Here is a 13,424-nt window from a genome sequence, read left to right as displayed (position 1 = left end):
TATGATTTGGTTGCACCTATAGCGGTACCCACAATCCACATTTATACAAGGCTACATGAAATTGGTCCTCCTCCAATTATGTATTTTTACTCTAGATTGCTCCTTGTTTTCTTCCATTACTAATCTAAACTTTAGGATGCAGAGATTATTGTTCCCTAAATGTTCCCCCTACTGACACAGTTCACATGATTCATTTCATTCCCCAGAACCAGATCCAGCAATACCTGTTTCTTCATTATGTCTGGAACATACTGATCAAGGAACTTCTCCTGAACACACTTCAGAAACTTTTCTCCCTCTCTGCACTTTACAATACCCCAAACTACATTAGGATAACTAAAGTCCCTCATCAAAATTACTCTAATTCTTACACATCTCTGTAATTTCCCTGCAAATTGGATCCTCCATATCTTTACACTAGTTGGTGCCTTGAGAATACATCCACTTTTTTCAACACCAATATTCTACTTCGTCAGTACTGCTATCCCTCCTCCTTTCTTTCCTTATCCATCTTTCCTGAACACATTGTGTCCAGGAATATTTAATACCCAGTCTGGCTGCTGGAGTTTAGGAGAGTAAGAGGCAACTTAACTGAAACATCTAAGATCCTGAGAGGTCTTGACAGGATGGGTTTGGAGAGGATGCTTCCTCTTGTGGGAGAATCTAGAACTAGGGGTCACTGTTCAAAAATAAGGGGTTGCCCATTTAAAACAGAGATGAGGCAAAATTTGTTCACTCAGAGGGTCGTGAGTCTTTGGAACTCTTCCTGAAAAGATGGTGCAAACAGAATCTTTGTTAAAGCTGAGGTGGATAGATTCTTGGTAAGCAAGGGTTATCGGGGGCAGGTGGGATGCAGATTTCAGATTACTATCAGATCAGCCATGATCTTATTAAATGGTGGAGCAAGCTGAAGGGGCTGAATGGGCTGCTTCTGTTCCTTGTCCATACGCCCCTTTTTGAGCCAGGTCTCTATTATTGCCACAGCATCATATTTCCATGTGGATATTTGCACCTGCAGCTCATCAACTTTATTTACCATGCTTTGTGTATTTACATGCACTGTAAACCTGAATTAGATCTTACTGTATTTACACTTAGTCTGACTCCACCTAATACCTTACTACTTCCTAATCTAGTGTTCTCTCTCACAATCCTTTATGCATCTTGTTCCTTTCAAGTGCAACATCCTGATTTCCATCCCCTTGCCAAGTCAGTTTAAATCTCACTAATAGCACGAGTAAACCACACCACAAGGTGACGCAATTATGGCATCTACAAGGTAAGAGGAGAGAATGTTTCTCCTGGCTGGAGAGTCTAGTAGAGAAATTTCTTCACTTAAAGTGTTGCGAGTCTTTGGAATTCTCTTCCTCAAAGCCGTGGATTTTTAGTCAAAGAGTATATTCATTACGTGGAATTTTGGGTACTAAAGAAATTACGGGATAGTGCTGGCTTTGAGGTTCAAGGTCAGCAATGATCTTACTGAATGATGGAGCAGGCTTGAAAGGGCAAAATGGCTTACTCCAGCTCCGTTTTCTTATAAGGAAATAGCTTAATGTTTCCTTTACCAAGTGTTCAATCAGTCCAGCTTCAAAAAAATTGAAGAAATACATTTGTGAAAGACACAACTATCTGATACAAATCACAAACGGATGCTTGCATCATGTAATTATACAAATGGATAACAGGGCATTGAGTAAATTAAGACCCTCAGACAGTTTAAGGAAATGACTGATGGCATTAAACCCAATAAGGTATTAATGGCAAATTAGTAACATGATCTCCTACCATGCATTTCTTTATCGCCAAGTTCACAAGCTTAGTGCACAAGAGAAATGCAGGCTGAGACTCAAGTGGTCATCCAAATCCTATGGTGAAGTGTAATGTGCGCAACAGACACTGAACAGACAGCATGTGATTGAAAAGTAAAACAATGTACAGCAGAATTATGGGTCTCAAATATCATCGGCACTTGTATTACTCAATTTATATAAGGCTGACATGCCTTTCCACAGCAATGGATGTCGCAGAACTGTGGTAAAAGCAACCATTAATTATGATGTTACAACACACCATATGCCTGTATTATTTGGTCATAAAGCGCACTTGCTAAATGCATTATATAAATGCATACAATATCTATCCAGTATCTTGCATGTATACTTTTGCACACACTGAACTATACAATATGATCAGCAGTTGCAATCTGTTTAGCAAAGTTTTTCAAAAATAAAAAGGTTAGTAATAATATACCAGCGCTGTAGTGCATTTAAAATCTTACTTTATTTGTGTAGTTTGTACATTTACAATATGGGGAAAAAGCAGGCTAACTTTGCTAAATGATGAAAACAAATCAGAACATTAAGAGGTATATGTACTGCAGGTCCAGACAATAATTCTCCGTGCCCCCAGAAATGTGGTGATTTTCCTTACCTGTGAATGTCAGGAGCCATTCTACTGACAACAGCATTGTATTTGTTAACACACCACAGACAGACTCCACAGTTAATTCAGGGTTTGTTGGGCTATCAATTTTGATTACAGATCAAATGTATTTAAAATGGGCACCATTGCTAATTTGCTTCATTTACAGTTGATATTACTACATCATCCCAATACTACTTAACATTTACATCACATTGGGTTTGCTAAGTTAACTACAGCGGAACCCATCTTTAGATCATCTCTGTGAAGATCCCCTTAATCTTTCAAAGTCCCAATCTATTACAGCCAATTTGTGAAGAAAACTGATGAGGATGATTTCTGCTCGAGAACATTTTACATCTGCAAATCAGAGATGCTCTATACAGGGTTCCATTGTACTGATAAACAGGATGTTTGAATTTCAGTTTTAAAATCACATTTCTCATTCTGCTAAGAAATGTTGTAGAGCACAGCCCACATCTGATCATTCGAACTTTGTCTTTTCCAAAAACACTTCAACATGAAGCTACAAGGTTAAAAAAAGAACACAAGCACAAAGTTATCCAACAGAGCTTTTCAGTGAGAAGGACAGCTTTGGCCTGGACTTCCCCTTGCCCAGGATCAGTTTTTGTTCTTCCTTTTGTTGACGCTGTCTTTCTTGCTCTAGCTTCATCCTTTCTTCATGGATTTTTCTTTGCTCTTCAACAATTTTCAATTGCTCTTCAGCCTGTAAATTATAATTAAAAAGGTAATTCAATAGTTTAAAAATCAACAGTAGCTTCCTTTATAGAAAACAAGTTGACATTTTGTGTTTGGCTCAAAATGGCAGCTCAGGCAAACTTGTTCTGAAACTACTTCATTTCTACAACACTCATTTAAATAAAAATATTCAGAGGAAATATTCTGAATATTAGATGCTAGTCTTTTGGCTGTCAGATTCAAACATATTTTGGCACTTGTGCATCCCTGATTTTCTTCACCACTGGCAGCTGTGTCTTCAGATATCTAGGTCCTAAGCTCTGAAATTCCCTCCTTCAACCCTAACTCTTTGACCAAGCTTTTGGTCACTTGTCCTAATACCATCTTCTATGGCTGAGTGTCTTTTTTTGTATGATTACACTTGTGTGTGAAGAACCTTGGTACATTTTATAAGTTAAACGCACTATATAAATGGAAGTTACTGTTAATTCAATGCTGGTCAACATTTCCATGAACATTAATTTTACTTTATGCAATTATACAGGTTTTTTAAATAAAGGCGGCTCCCTGGCTAATGGAGGTTGAATACTTCGACCACAAACATTTGTACATGCTAGTAACTTTACTGATTGTGTCATTAATTTTCTGAATCCTAGATATTGGATTACTGGTAGACTTTCATACATTGTCACAAGATAGGTTCTGCGCAAGTCTATAACAGAGACACTTGATAACGAAGACACACTGATAAAGGTACCTGCATTCCTTCCTCAGTTACATTCTGAATTTGAAGCAATTCAATAAATGTACTTCCTTTTTATGAGGGTGTATCCACCATTGAATATAGAAAATCTTCACTCAAATCTGTGCCTTCCATAATTGAAAGGTATTCAGTGGTTATGTGTCATAGCACCTAGTGCAGCTAGCATTTTAGGAAGAGCAATAGATCCGAAGATATCTGGACACAACAGATCTGCAAAATAGTTGGCAAGACAGCATTGTTTTATTTACCCCTAAGTTTTCAAGAATAGCCACAATCCTGAAGTTTCTGATTCTTTTGGTTGGTTGAGTGGCAGATGGACAAAAGAATAATACCTTTAAGATCAGTCTATTGAACAGATCCACGTTCTGTACTTGTCATCAGGTTAAGGGACAGGTATCAATAAATTGAGCCTATTTAAAATTTGAGATTAAATCAAGGCTTAACCTGACTCAATGGGTAGAAATACCCAGCATTTATATACCCTAGCACTGTTTGTGTCCCTTTTATTTCCCAAGTACTCCCAAAGCCAATTTAAGTGCTTGAACATTGCCTTATAGGGAAATGCAGCAACCAATTTGCACACAGCAAGGTCCCATGAACAATGAGATAAATAACCACTAAGTGTTATGCATGGTGTCAGTTGAGGGGATAAATGTTGACCACGATACCAGAACAACTCTGCTCTCCTTTGAATAGTCCTTTGGGATCTTTTTTACATCTACCTGAACAGATGTACTAAGAAAAGACACTGCCTCCAAAGTGCAGTATACATTCAATACTGCACTGAAGCAAGTTCAAGTTCAGGGTTGGGAATCAGAGGTGAGGCTGTCACCACTGAGCCAAATAACATCATGGCAAGAAATACTAGAAATAAAAGATATGAGTGCTGAAAGAAGGATGCTGAAAAGTAAAGTCCGAAGAAATAGGATCTCTGGAAAGAGAGATAAAAGCAAAATACTGCAGATGCTGGAAATCTGAAACAAAAACAAAAATACCGGGAAAAACTCAGCAGGTCTGACAGCATCTGCAGAGAGGAATACAGTTGATGTTTCGAGTCCGTATGACTCTTCATTCTGCAACTTGTTCTTTGATACAGTATTAAGATTATTGTCAAAGACAGTAGATAATGTATAATACAACTTGTTTAAAGATGCTTTTGGACTTTATCCAGGGGGCCAGCAAAATTAGCAACTATTTGCTACACAGTAGTTGGATGCACGCACATGTTAGTCCTTTCCTGTAGAACTATGGCAGAGGTAACTGTTAGAAATGACAGGAGCATCCTCTGGAACCCTAGTGATCATTCTGATAGGTGTTGCACCGCAAGGGAAAAGCTGCTACTCCCCTTAAAGGGGTTTACATCCTTGTTACAAAGAGGTCTTCCCCATCCTGCATCATTACAGACTCTGCCATACTGGCTCCTAAACTGTTAAGCCTTTTGAAAACCCTCTGAAATGTTACAGCATGATGACTGCAAAGGTTCAAGCTTGAACAGCTCAACCCTACAGCAATTCTTGGTTAAGTGGGCGAAAAACTTGGCATTTTTGTTTAAGTTAATCAGAGCCAGATAATACTCCAGCAGAATTCCTGGTTCCTTCATCTCATCAGTCCATTTCTTACTATTATAACTGTTTTGCTGCTTGGGCAATGTCATCCATAATAACCCAAAGAAGATCATTGGCATTAGTCAAAGAAATTACAGTAAAGAAATTGGCTATTGGTCCTTGCAAATGACTTCAAACTGATGGGCAAAGCCAAACTTGCACAAGGTTCAAGCAATGCCTGCGTAAATACAGAATTGAGATCAAACAACGTGGCCAAGGATGAGCTGATACTTTGGTTAGGAGCAAGCCCCATGCATATGAAGATAACTATATCTTGAATGAGAATGTGTTATTAAATGACTCCTTTGGCTGGAGTGGGGGGTGGTCCATTCAACTAGCTTTCCCCTTGAGCTAAGCATGTGCTGTTAGTGAACTAGCTCAGGAACTTGAAGGAGTTGACCTGGTTTGATGCTAGGTCAACTGTTTTCAACAACAGCCAAGTCTGTATAATAGAAGCAAAAAAAAAACAATTCCACTTAGCAACCAGGGCAATCTGGTCACTTGATTTGAACTGGCACTAATTTCAGTTTGTGAGTGATGTTGAGAGAAGCTGTGTAGGAGCATGAGAGAGTCACAATGCCACTTTCTTGGTTGCACAAGCCAAAATTGAAAACTGATTGGCATACAGGAATGCCTGAGAATTTGCTCTGAGCACATTATTCCCTTTCTTACTGAGGAATATAGGGTTGCCCATGTGTCAAATTAGACTCTCCAGTCTATCTAGTGAACTGGAACTTTGGATGTATTAATAGTCAAGATGGTCCTCCAGTGAAGCACACATTTGTACCAAACCCAGAGGTTTCCAACACAGAAATTCATTCAAAGATATAAGGCTGAAGACATGCAATGAGAGTCAGTACTAGTTATGAGCCATTGATACTGACACACACTTTTGGGCTCAGTGGATGATACTTAAAAGTGGTGAAAAAAATACACAAGTGCATTGTAACTGTAAGAAAGGTAAACCAAGTAATATCTCCTATGTGATCAAGATCTGTCATCGTTTCTCAAAGCAACCTAAGTATACAGATATATTCCCCCTCCTATCCTTACAGGATAATGACGGTATCTTGTGCATGTGGAGGTTAATTTATTGGAACTTTCATCTTTACCAACGAAAACCAATATACCATTCTTAGTTTCATCTTATCAGGACATATTATGCAAAGATTCTGTGGGTCCCTATGGTCTAATGTAAACAGAGGAAACCACATTTAAGGCATTAAACAAAGCAATCCTATAATCATTTTAATAATGCCTACCAATTTAGCTTGAGCTTCTGCTATTTTTCGATTATTTTCCTCCAATATTCGCTCAAGTTCTTCTCGTTTAGCTCGTTCTTCCTCCTAAATAGGAGACAATATGATGTTAATAAAGTGAAATCATTTTAAGATTGCATCTACACTAGCTGCTCCTTCCCTTAGTATACTTTCCTTCCTCTGACTATCCCCAAGACAGCCACCTTTTTTATTGCCATTCATGAGAACTATTTTGCCCTTAGTTAAATTCTTCCTGGGTTTAAACCAACCCACCCCAGCCCTCAAACAGCAATGACCCAAACCCTCCTTCGTCAGGCTTGCTGATATTACTAATTTTTTTAAACCACACATAATACAACTGCTAAAGAAACTTTACCAATTACATTAACAAAAATAAAAAAAGAATAGTTTTTTTCTCATCAATTACAAATACCTACGTATTCTTTACCTATAACTCCATTAATCAGCATTAAAAGTTGAATATTTACTGTCTCGTCCAGTGTCCTGCAGAGTGTGTTCCTCGGCTGCCATATGCGCCAGCTTCCTCTTTAAACTGATTTGTACTGTTAGCTTGGCAACACCTGCATCAGCAGCTCAGCCAATAACAAGAAACACAACACAACGCAGGCTGAGCTGAGGAATGCAGATGTTTACGGTAAGAAGAAACAATATAAATCACCATTCCTAAGGCAAACAATTAATAAGAAAGATACATTTACTGTTAGTGAAAAATACAAGCTTTAATCCATCCTTTTGTGGAACTGAGAGCATCTTTCACAGTAGGAGAAATGATGGTTTGTTCCGTTCTGAGAACACATATGTAAGTGCCATTTAAGCTACTGATGATCTAGTAACTTTTCAAAGTCAAGGCACTGTTTGTTATTACAAGTTAATGAGTAAATGCTGAATAAATTGTATTGACTTTGGTCAAACAATTTTATAATAACCTACTTTAGTTATTACATGCACTTGCAAGTTTGCAGATTAGCCTGCTACAAAATTCAGATAAACAGAACATCCACCAAGCACTTATAATTTCACAATGTGTACAGAACGGAAAAAATACATTTTCAGTACTGCGAATGGCCCAGGAAATTTGCCCTTTGTCTGTAGGATGACAATGCTAACATGAAGCCAAGCGAAACTATCAAGAGACAAGAAAAAGAAAAATAATCTTACTATGATTAGTAATGTGCTACAAGCTGACACTCATCAACCCTGGAACTTCAAATAACCTGGATACAAACAAGTTAGAATGCAAATCATAATACAATAGGCATTATCTAACAGTATATCAATACACTCTGAATACTTTACAACTTCAATATGTGTTTAAATAAAATGAAATGAAAAGACATTAAAATAAGATAGCACTGACTATCATGCAGCTTATAATACAGTACTGTTCATAATATAAACTCAATTTGAAGGTGTTCCTTAACTTTATGAAAATGGCATATTAATTAACTGTACTAATTTCCTCAAATACTTTGTCTCCCTTGGTTGCATTAAATGCAAATAAAATATAGACTGATTCTCCCTTCAAGGCAGCAGATAAGAACATTCTGAAATGAAAATTTGTCCAACAGGCCAACTAATGTAGTAAATAAAAAAATTAATGCTCCTTCACTAAATGTCAACAGATTAATACAAGAAATTTCAGGTTAATTTAACAAAACTTAAAAATACTAGTAAGATAAAACTACAAGGCAATGTAGCCAAAAATACCGGTGGTTTTACTTCTAAAGCAATAACCAGTATATCTTTACTAGTAAAACAAACTAATCACTAACCCTTTGAAGACTTCACAGAACATTAAAATATAGTCCTACTCATCTATGATGATATATTGGTGATCATTCTAATTTTGTTAATGTGGTTTGCCAGCAAAAGGCAACATAAAACAGTCTCAGTCTACAGTATTAGTACCTTTAAAAAAGGTAAGGGAAAAAATTACAGTAAAATTATATTGAGTTTTTTTTGAATAAAGTAATACATTTTACACAAGGTTTTTTTTTAAATGATAAAATATGGCTACCGTGTGTTAGTTAAAAGTCGAAGCTTTAATCTAGCATGTGGAATTGAGATGTAAAGGCATAGGATAGAGGGGAGTGCATGAAATGAAAGAGAGGGGTACAGGGACAGACATACAAAGGTTGAGGGGGGTGGTGGGGGATACAAACAACAAAATTAAGTCTGAGGTTTAGAATTGATTCAGAAATAAATTAAAGCATTTTTTCTCTGTCTCTCTGCCATTCACAAATAAATCGGATCCATGATGCAAAAAACTTACCTGAACATAAGGACTGATCGACAGTTATAATAAAAGGAGTTGATAATTACGAAAAATTGGCAAATTAAGCACACCAGCATTTACAATGTCGTTGACATACACAGTAAATATTTGGCATGAATGTGCAGAAAAAGAATCGGGACTTCAATTTTTGCCACTAAGTGGGGTGTCGCCATAAACGCGTAGGACCATATACAGTATAAAGCTTTACAAAGTAATTTTGATTTGTTCAGAGCACATGATGAATGAAGCACAATTTTGTGCCTTTTTTCTAATTCTATGCAGCAATGTCCAACGTTAAAGGTTAAATTAACTACTTGAAAGAAAATGCGCACATTGGTGAAAGCTAAGTTACTTCATACTCAAAGGGTTAATGTTAGATTTTTGAAGTCGCTATGGACAGCTAGGTACTGCACTCCTCCGTAAGACTAAGCATTTCATTTCAGAATCCAGGGGTGACGAGTGCCAGCAGAATTCAATATAGTAGCAATTCACTATTTCACAGGAAGATATCTTCCAGCTTCTAGACCATATAACATACAGGATGTCTAGCTTCAAGGAGGGACTCACCAGTCGTCAAAGCCCTCTTGGGAGGAATAGGTACTTATAACTACACGCTGGAGGTGGGTTATAAAGGACTAGCTCCAGTCCCACAAGAATCCTTTGAATAAAATGGAGGCTGATATCAGAAACCTCATGATAAAATTTCCCCTTTATATTCTTATTCAAGATGGATAAACAGCAAACATAAACCACTTGCCATAAGCAAGTACTGCAAACTCAGCCACTTTGACCTAGTTCAGCATTGAAAAGACTAAGCCACTTGGAGTAAGGATGGAATACAAAGTGTTTACACAAATGAAGGGCAAATTGCTAGCCTGAAAAGCCTTTAAAGAAAAAGCTTTTGCATGGTTAGGTTAACTCAAAGTCTGCAGCCATGGCAAAAGTTTCAATTAAACTTAAGTGTGGAAAAAGATTTTCAACAGCTATTGATATGCTGGCACATTACTATTATTTCACCCAAAGTTCTTGAATTTAAACAGCAAATGCCATGGAACAATGCTTTGTGTAGCCTAATTAAATACTACATTCAGCATCTTAAACTATCATAAAATGTTGGTTTGTACATCAAAAGAAATACAACTTAAAAAAACGACGCTGTGGTACTGCAGACTGCTGGAAAAGGGAAAGACGTATTCAGATTCCATTTACTGATGAAGATTAAGTGGTGACCATTGACTGTGACTGAAAGTTTTGCCATGGACTGTCGTTTGCTTTTCCAACGATCGAGCGTTACCTCTCTAGCTTTCTGTGCAGCGAGCTCAGCATGTCGCTGTCGCTCAAGCTCCTCCAACAGTTGCTTTTCCATAATGCGCTTGGCCTCCTCGACACGCCGGAGTACCTCACGCTCAATCTCATCTTTACGTTTCTCCAACTCTTCTTCAACACGTTTAGCCACAAGTTCCTCCACTCTTCTTGCAGTTTCTTCTTCAATTAGCTTCTCTTCTATTTCCTGCTGTCGGCTTAAGTAAATGAGGGAAAACAATTAGTAAACAAGTTATCATGATGATGCGACATGTGCAAGTGTGATATTAATCTTTAATTCCATCGGCTGATCAAACATATATTGAATTCTTTTAAAAAGGACTTTTAAAAAAGAAAACAAAGGCACTGACTTAGGATGGCTGACATACGTCACCTGACATCTGGTATTACAAGTTGACTAGTTTTCAATGTGTCCAATTAAGACATGCCCAGACATCCTCTTGTGGAATTTCACACCTGCTGGTGTCAAGGCCTACTTCAAGAGATTAAATGAAACTGTACTGGACCTCAAATTTGCATTTCTATAAAGCTACCTCTCAAGCAGAGGCAAAAGTCTACCAGGACAATAATTATGTGGAAAGGTGTTCCTCCTATCCCATCAAGGTAGATAACGGATCATTCAGAAGTTAATGACTGGAGCATTACAGAATCTAATCACTTTAAACAATAGGTATGGTCTGACCAGACATGAGCTAAGCAAATAGCTTCAGAAATAATTATGGGGAGAGGTCATGTGACCAGAACAACCATTTTCTGAATGTCTTTTATTACAGCATGCAAGCTGCTCAGCTGGAAGAAACCTAATGGGGCAGTAATACTTTCTCTCCCCCCTTCTATCCCAAGTTAAGACCCCATCTCTGCACAGAGATAGAGAATTTCCATCAAAGGAACCTCAGTATAAAAATCATTGACTTTTGGAAAAGACGGAATACGTTTCTAAAAAGAGATTGTCTCCAGACATTGCACTTGACATGGGCTTCAACTCCTGGAATTTTAACACTGTGGAGAAAAAAAATCTGTCGCAGTCAAAGATACCAGCAAAAGACTCAAACAATGAAATCAATTTTTTTCCTTTTTGTACTGAACTTTAATTTGGCTAAGAAATTAAATTCCTACTGCATAACTTGTAATTCTGCATGCTTGTGTGTGTGGGTATGTGTATTGTGAAGGTCAAGACGCACGTTTACTTTTTAAAATATCTTTATCTGGGTGGGTTTTTAACTCAATAAAAACCCCTTTGCGTTTTAAACTCAAGGAAACCTGCCAGACTAGTCAGCACATAAATGGCTAAGCACGGACATGAGTAAATACCTTCGTCCTAGAATTCCCCTTAAGTTCAGACTTGGAGTGGTATAATAAGTCATTTTTATTCCTCTTCACATGGCCGTAACAAAGTTTATATGAAAAAACTGAACGGGGGAAAAGTGAACAAGAATAACCAAGGGTTCCAGCTTTAAATGGAAAATGCTGGACAAACTTAGGTCTGACAGCATTTGTGCAGAGAGAAACAGAGTTGACGTTTTAAGTCCGTATGACTTATACGGACCAAGAGTCATACGGACTAGAAACGTCAACTCTGTTTCTCTCTGCACAGATGCTGTCAGACCTGCTGAGCTTTTCCAGCATTTTCAGTTTTGTTTCAGATTTCCAGCATCTGCAGTATTTTATTTTTATTCCAGCTTTAAATCACTGGTTGCACTCACGCTTCTAAATCAGAATGTTGTGGTTCAGTCACGCTCAAGACTCAGCCACATAATGTAGGTTAACAATGCACTGTAGAATTGAGGAAGCATCGCATTGTTTAAGCGAAAATGAAATCCAATCTGCCGTCTCAGGTGGAAAAGAGCCCTTAACACTATCTTGAAAATGAGCAGGGGCATTCTCCCCGGTTCAGAGTAAGAGGGAAAGTAATAAAGTCTAAAATGGGGTTTCTGTGAATGCGCTGTGGTAAATAAGATTGGTGAGTTGCAGGTGCAGATAGCCAAGTGGAAATATGAGATTGTGGCTTTAATGGAGAACTAGCTCAAAGAAGGCAGGACTGAATATTTAAAATATTCCTGGATGCAAGGTGTTCAGGAAAGATAGGAAACGGAGAGAGGTGGCAGTAATTGATTAAAGGGAACACTGCAATGCTGAAGAGAGGGTACCCCAAGGGGGCAAGAACAGAATCTGACTAGAGCCAAGGAACAAAAATTACATTGCTCAGAATAGTCTATAAGTCACCAACTGGCAGAAAAACTGTAGAGGAACAAATCTGCAAGGAAATGACAGAGAAGTGCAAGAATTATAGAGCAGTAATAATGGGGACCTTAATTTCCAAATACAGATTGGGACAGTCATACTGTAAAGGGCAGAGAGGAGTTCCTGGAGCATGTTCAGCAGAATTTTCTATAGCATTATCTTTCCAGTCCAATGAGAAAGGAGGTATTGTTATTCATGGCTCTTGGGGAATGAGGATCAAGTGGATCAAATGTCTACGAAAAAATGTTTAGGGGACAGAAGTCACTATACCATAAGGTTTAAGCTGAGTGTGGAAAAGGAGAAGGAATGATCCAAAGGAAGAATAATTAACTTGGGGAAAGCCAACTTCAATGGGGTTAGAATGGATCTCATCCAAATAAATTGGAATGAAAGGTTGGTAGGCAAAACTGTAACTGAACAATGGGCTGCCTTTAAATAGTGGATAGTTTAGGCAAGTCAAGGTATATTCCTACAACTTGAAAGGTAGGGCAAACAAATCCAGAGCTGCCTGGATGAGAAAAGGAATAGCGATTAAGATGAAGAAAAAACGTGCTTATGAGGTGGATAACACAACTGAGTACCAGGCTGAATACAGAAGTTTCTGAGGGGAATTGAAAAAGCAAACAGAAGAGAGAGGATAAGAAACTGGCAGCTAATTTAAAAGGAATCTAAATGTTTTCTATAGGCATATAAATAGTAAAAGGGTGGTAAAAGGAGGAGTGGGACTGATTAGTGTCCAAAAAGGGAATTTAAGTATGGCTAAGGTATTAAATGAATACTTTGCATCTGTCTTTACCAAGGAAGAAGATGCTACACAA

General features: G+C 37.9%; 1 protein-coding gene across 2 annotated transcripts in view; it reads right to left on the bottom strand.

The window, feature by feature from the left end:
- Nucleotides 1-2,261: 2,261 nt before the first annotated feature.
- arglu1b (arginine and glutamate rich 1b) overlaps nucleotides 2,262-13,424 on the bottom strand; it is a 39,249-nt gene continuing 28,086 nt past the window's right edge. Inside the window, exons 2-4 of one of the 2 annotated variants that reach the window (XR_005944435.1) lie at nucleotides 7,235-10,562; nucleotides 6,750-6,833; nucleotides 2,262-3,148 (exon numbers count right to left, since the gene is read on the bottom strand). Coding sequence is in view for 1 of the 2 variants with exons in the window: in XM_041199271.1 (XP_041055205.1) it covers nucleotides 2,981-3,148; nucleotides 6,750-6,833; nucleotides 10,337-10,562 (478 nt within the window). In the remaining variant the exon portion in view is untranslated. The remainder of the gene's footprint in view (nucleotides 3,149-6,749; nucleotides 6,834-7,234; nucleotides 10,563-13,424) is intronic. The other variant, XM_041199271.1, reaches the window with a different exon arrangement.

Source organism: Carcharodon carcharias, chromosome 11 (genome assembly GCF_017639515.1).
Source record: "Carcharodon carcharias isolate sCarCar2 chromosome 11, sCarCar2.pri, whole genome shotgun sequence".
NCBI lineage: Eukaryota > Metazoa > Chordata > Chondrichthyes > Lamniformes > Lamnidae > Carcharodon > Carcharodon carcharias.
This window is presented reverse-complemented; position numbering and strand designations above follow the sequence as displayed.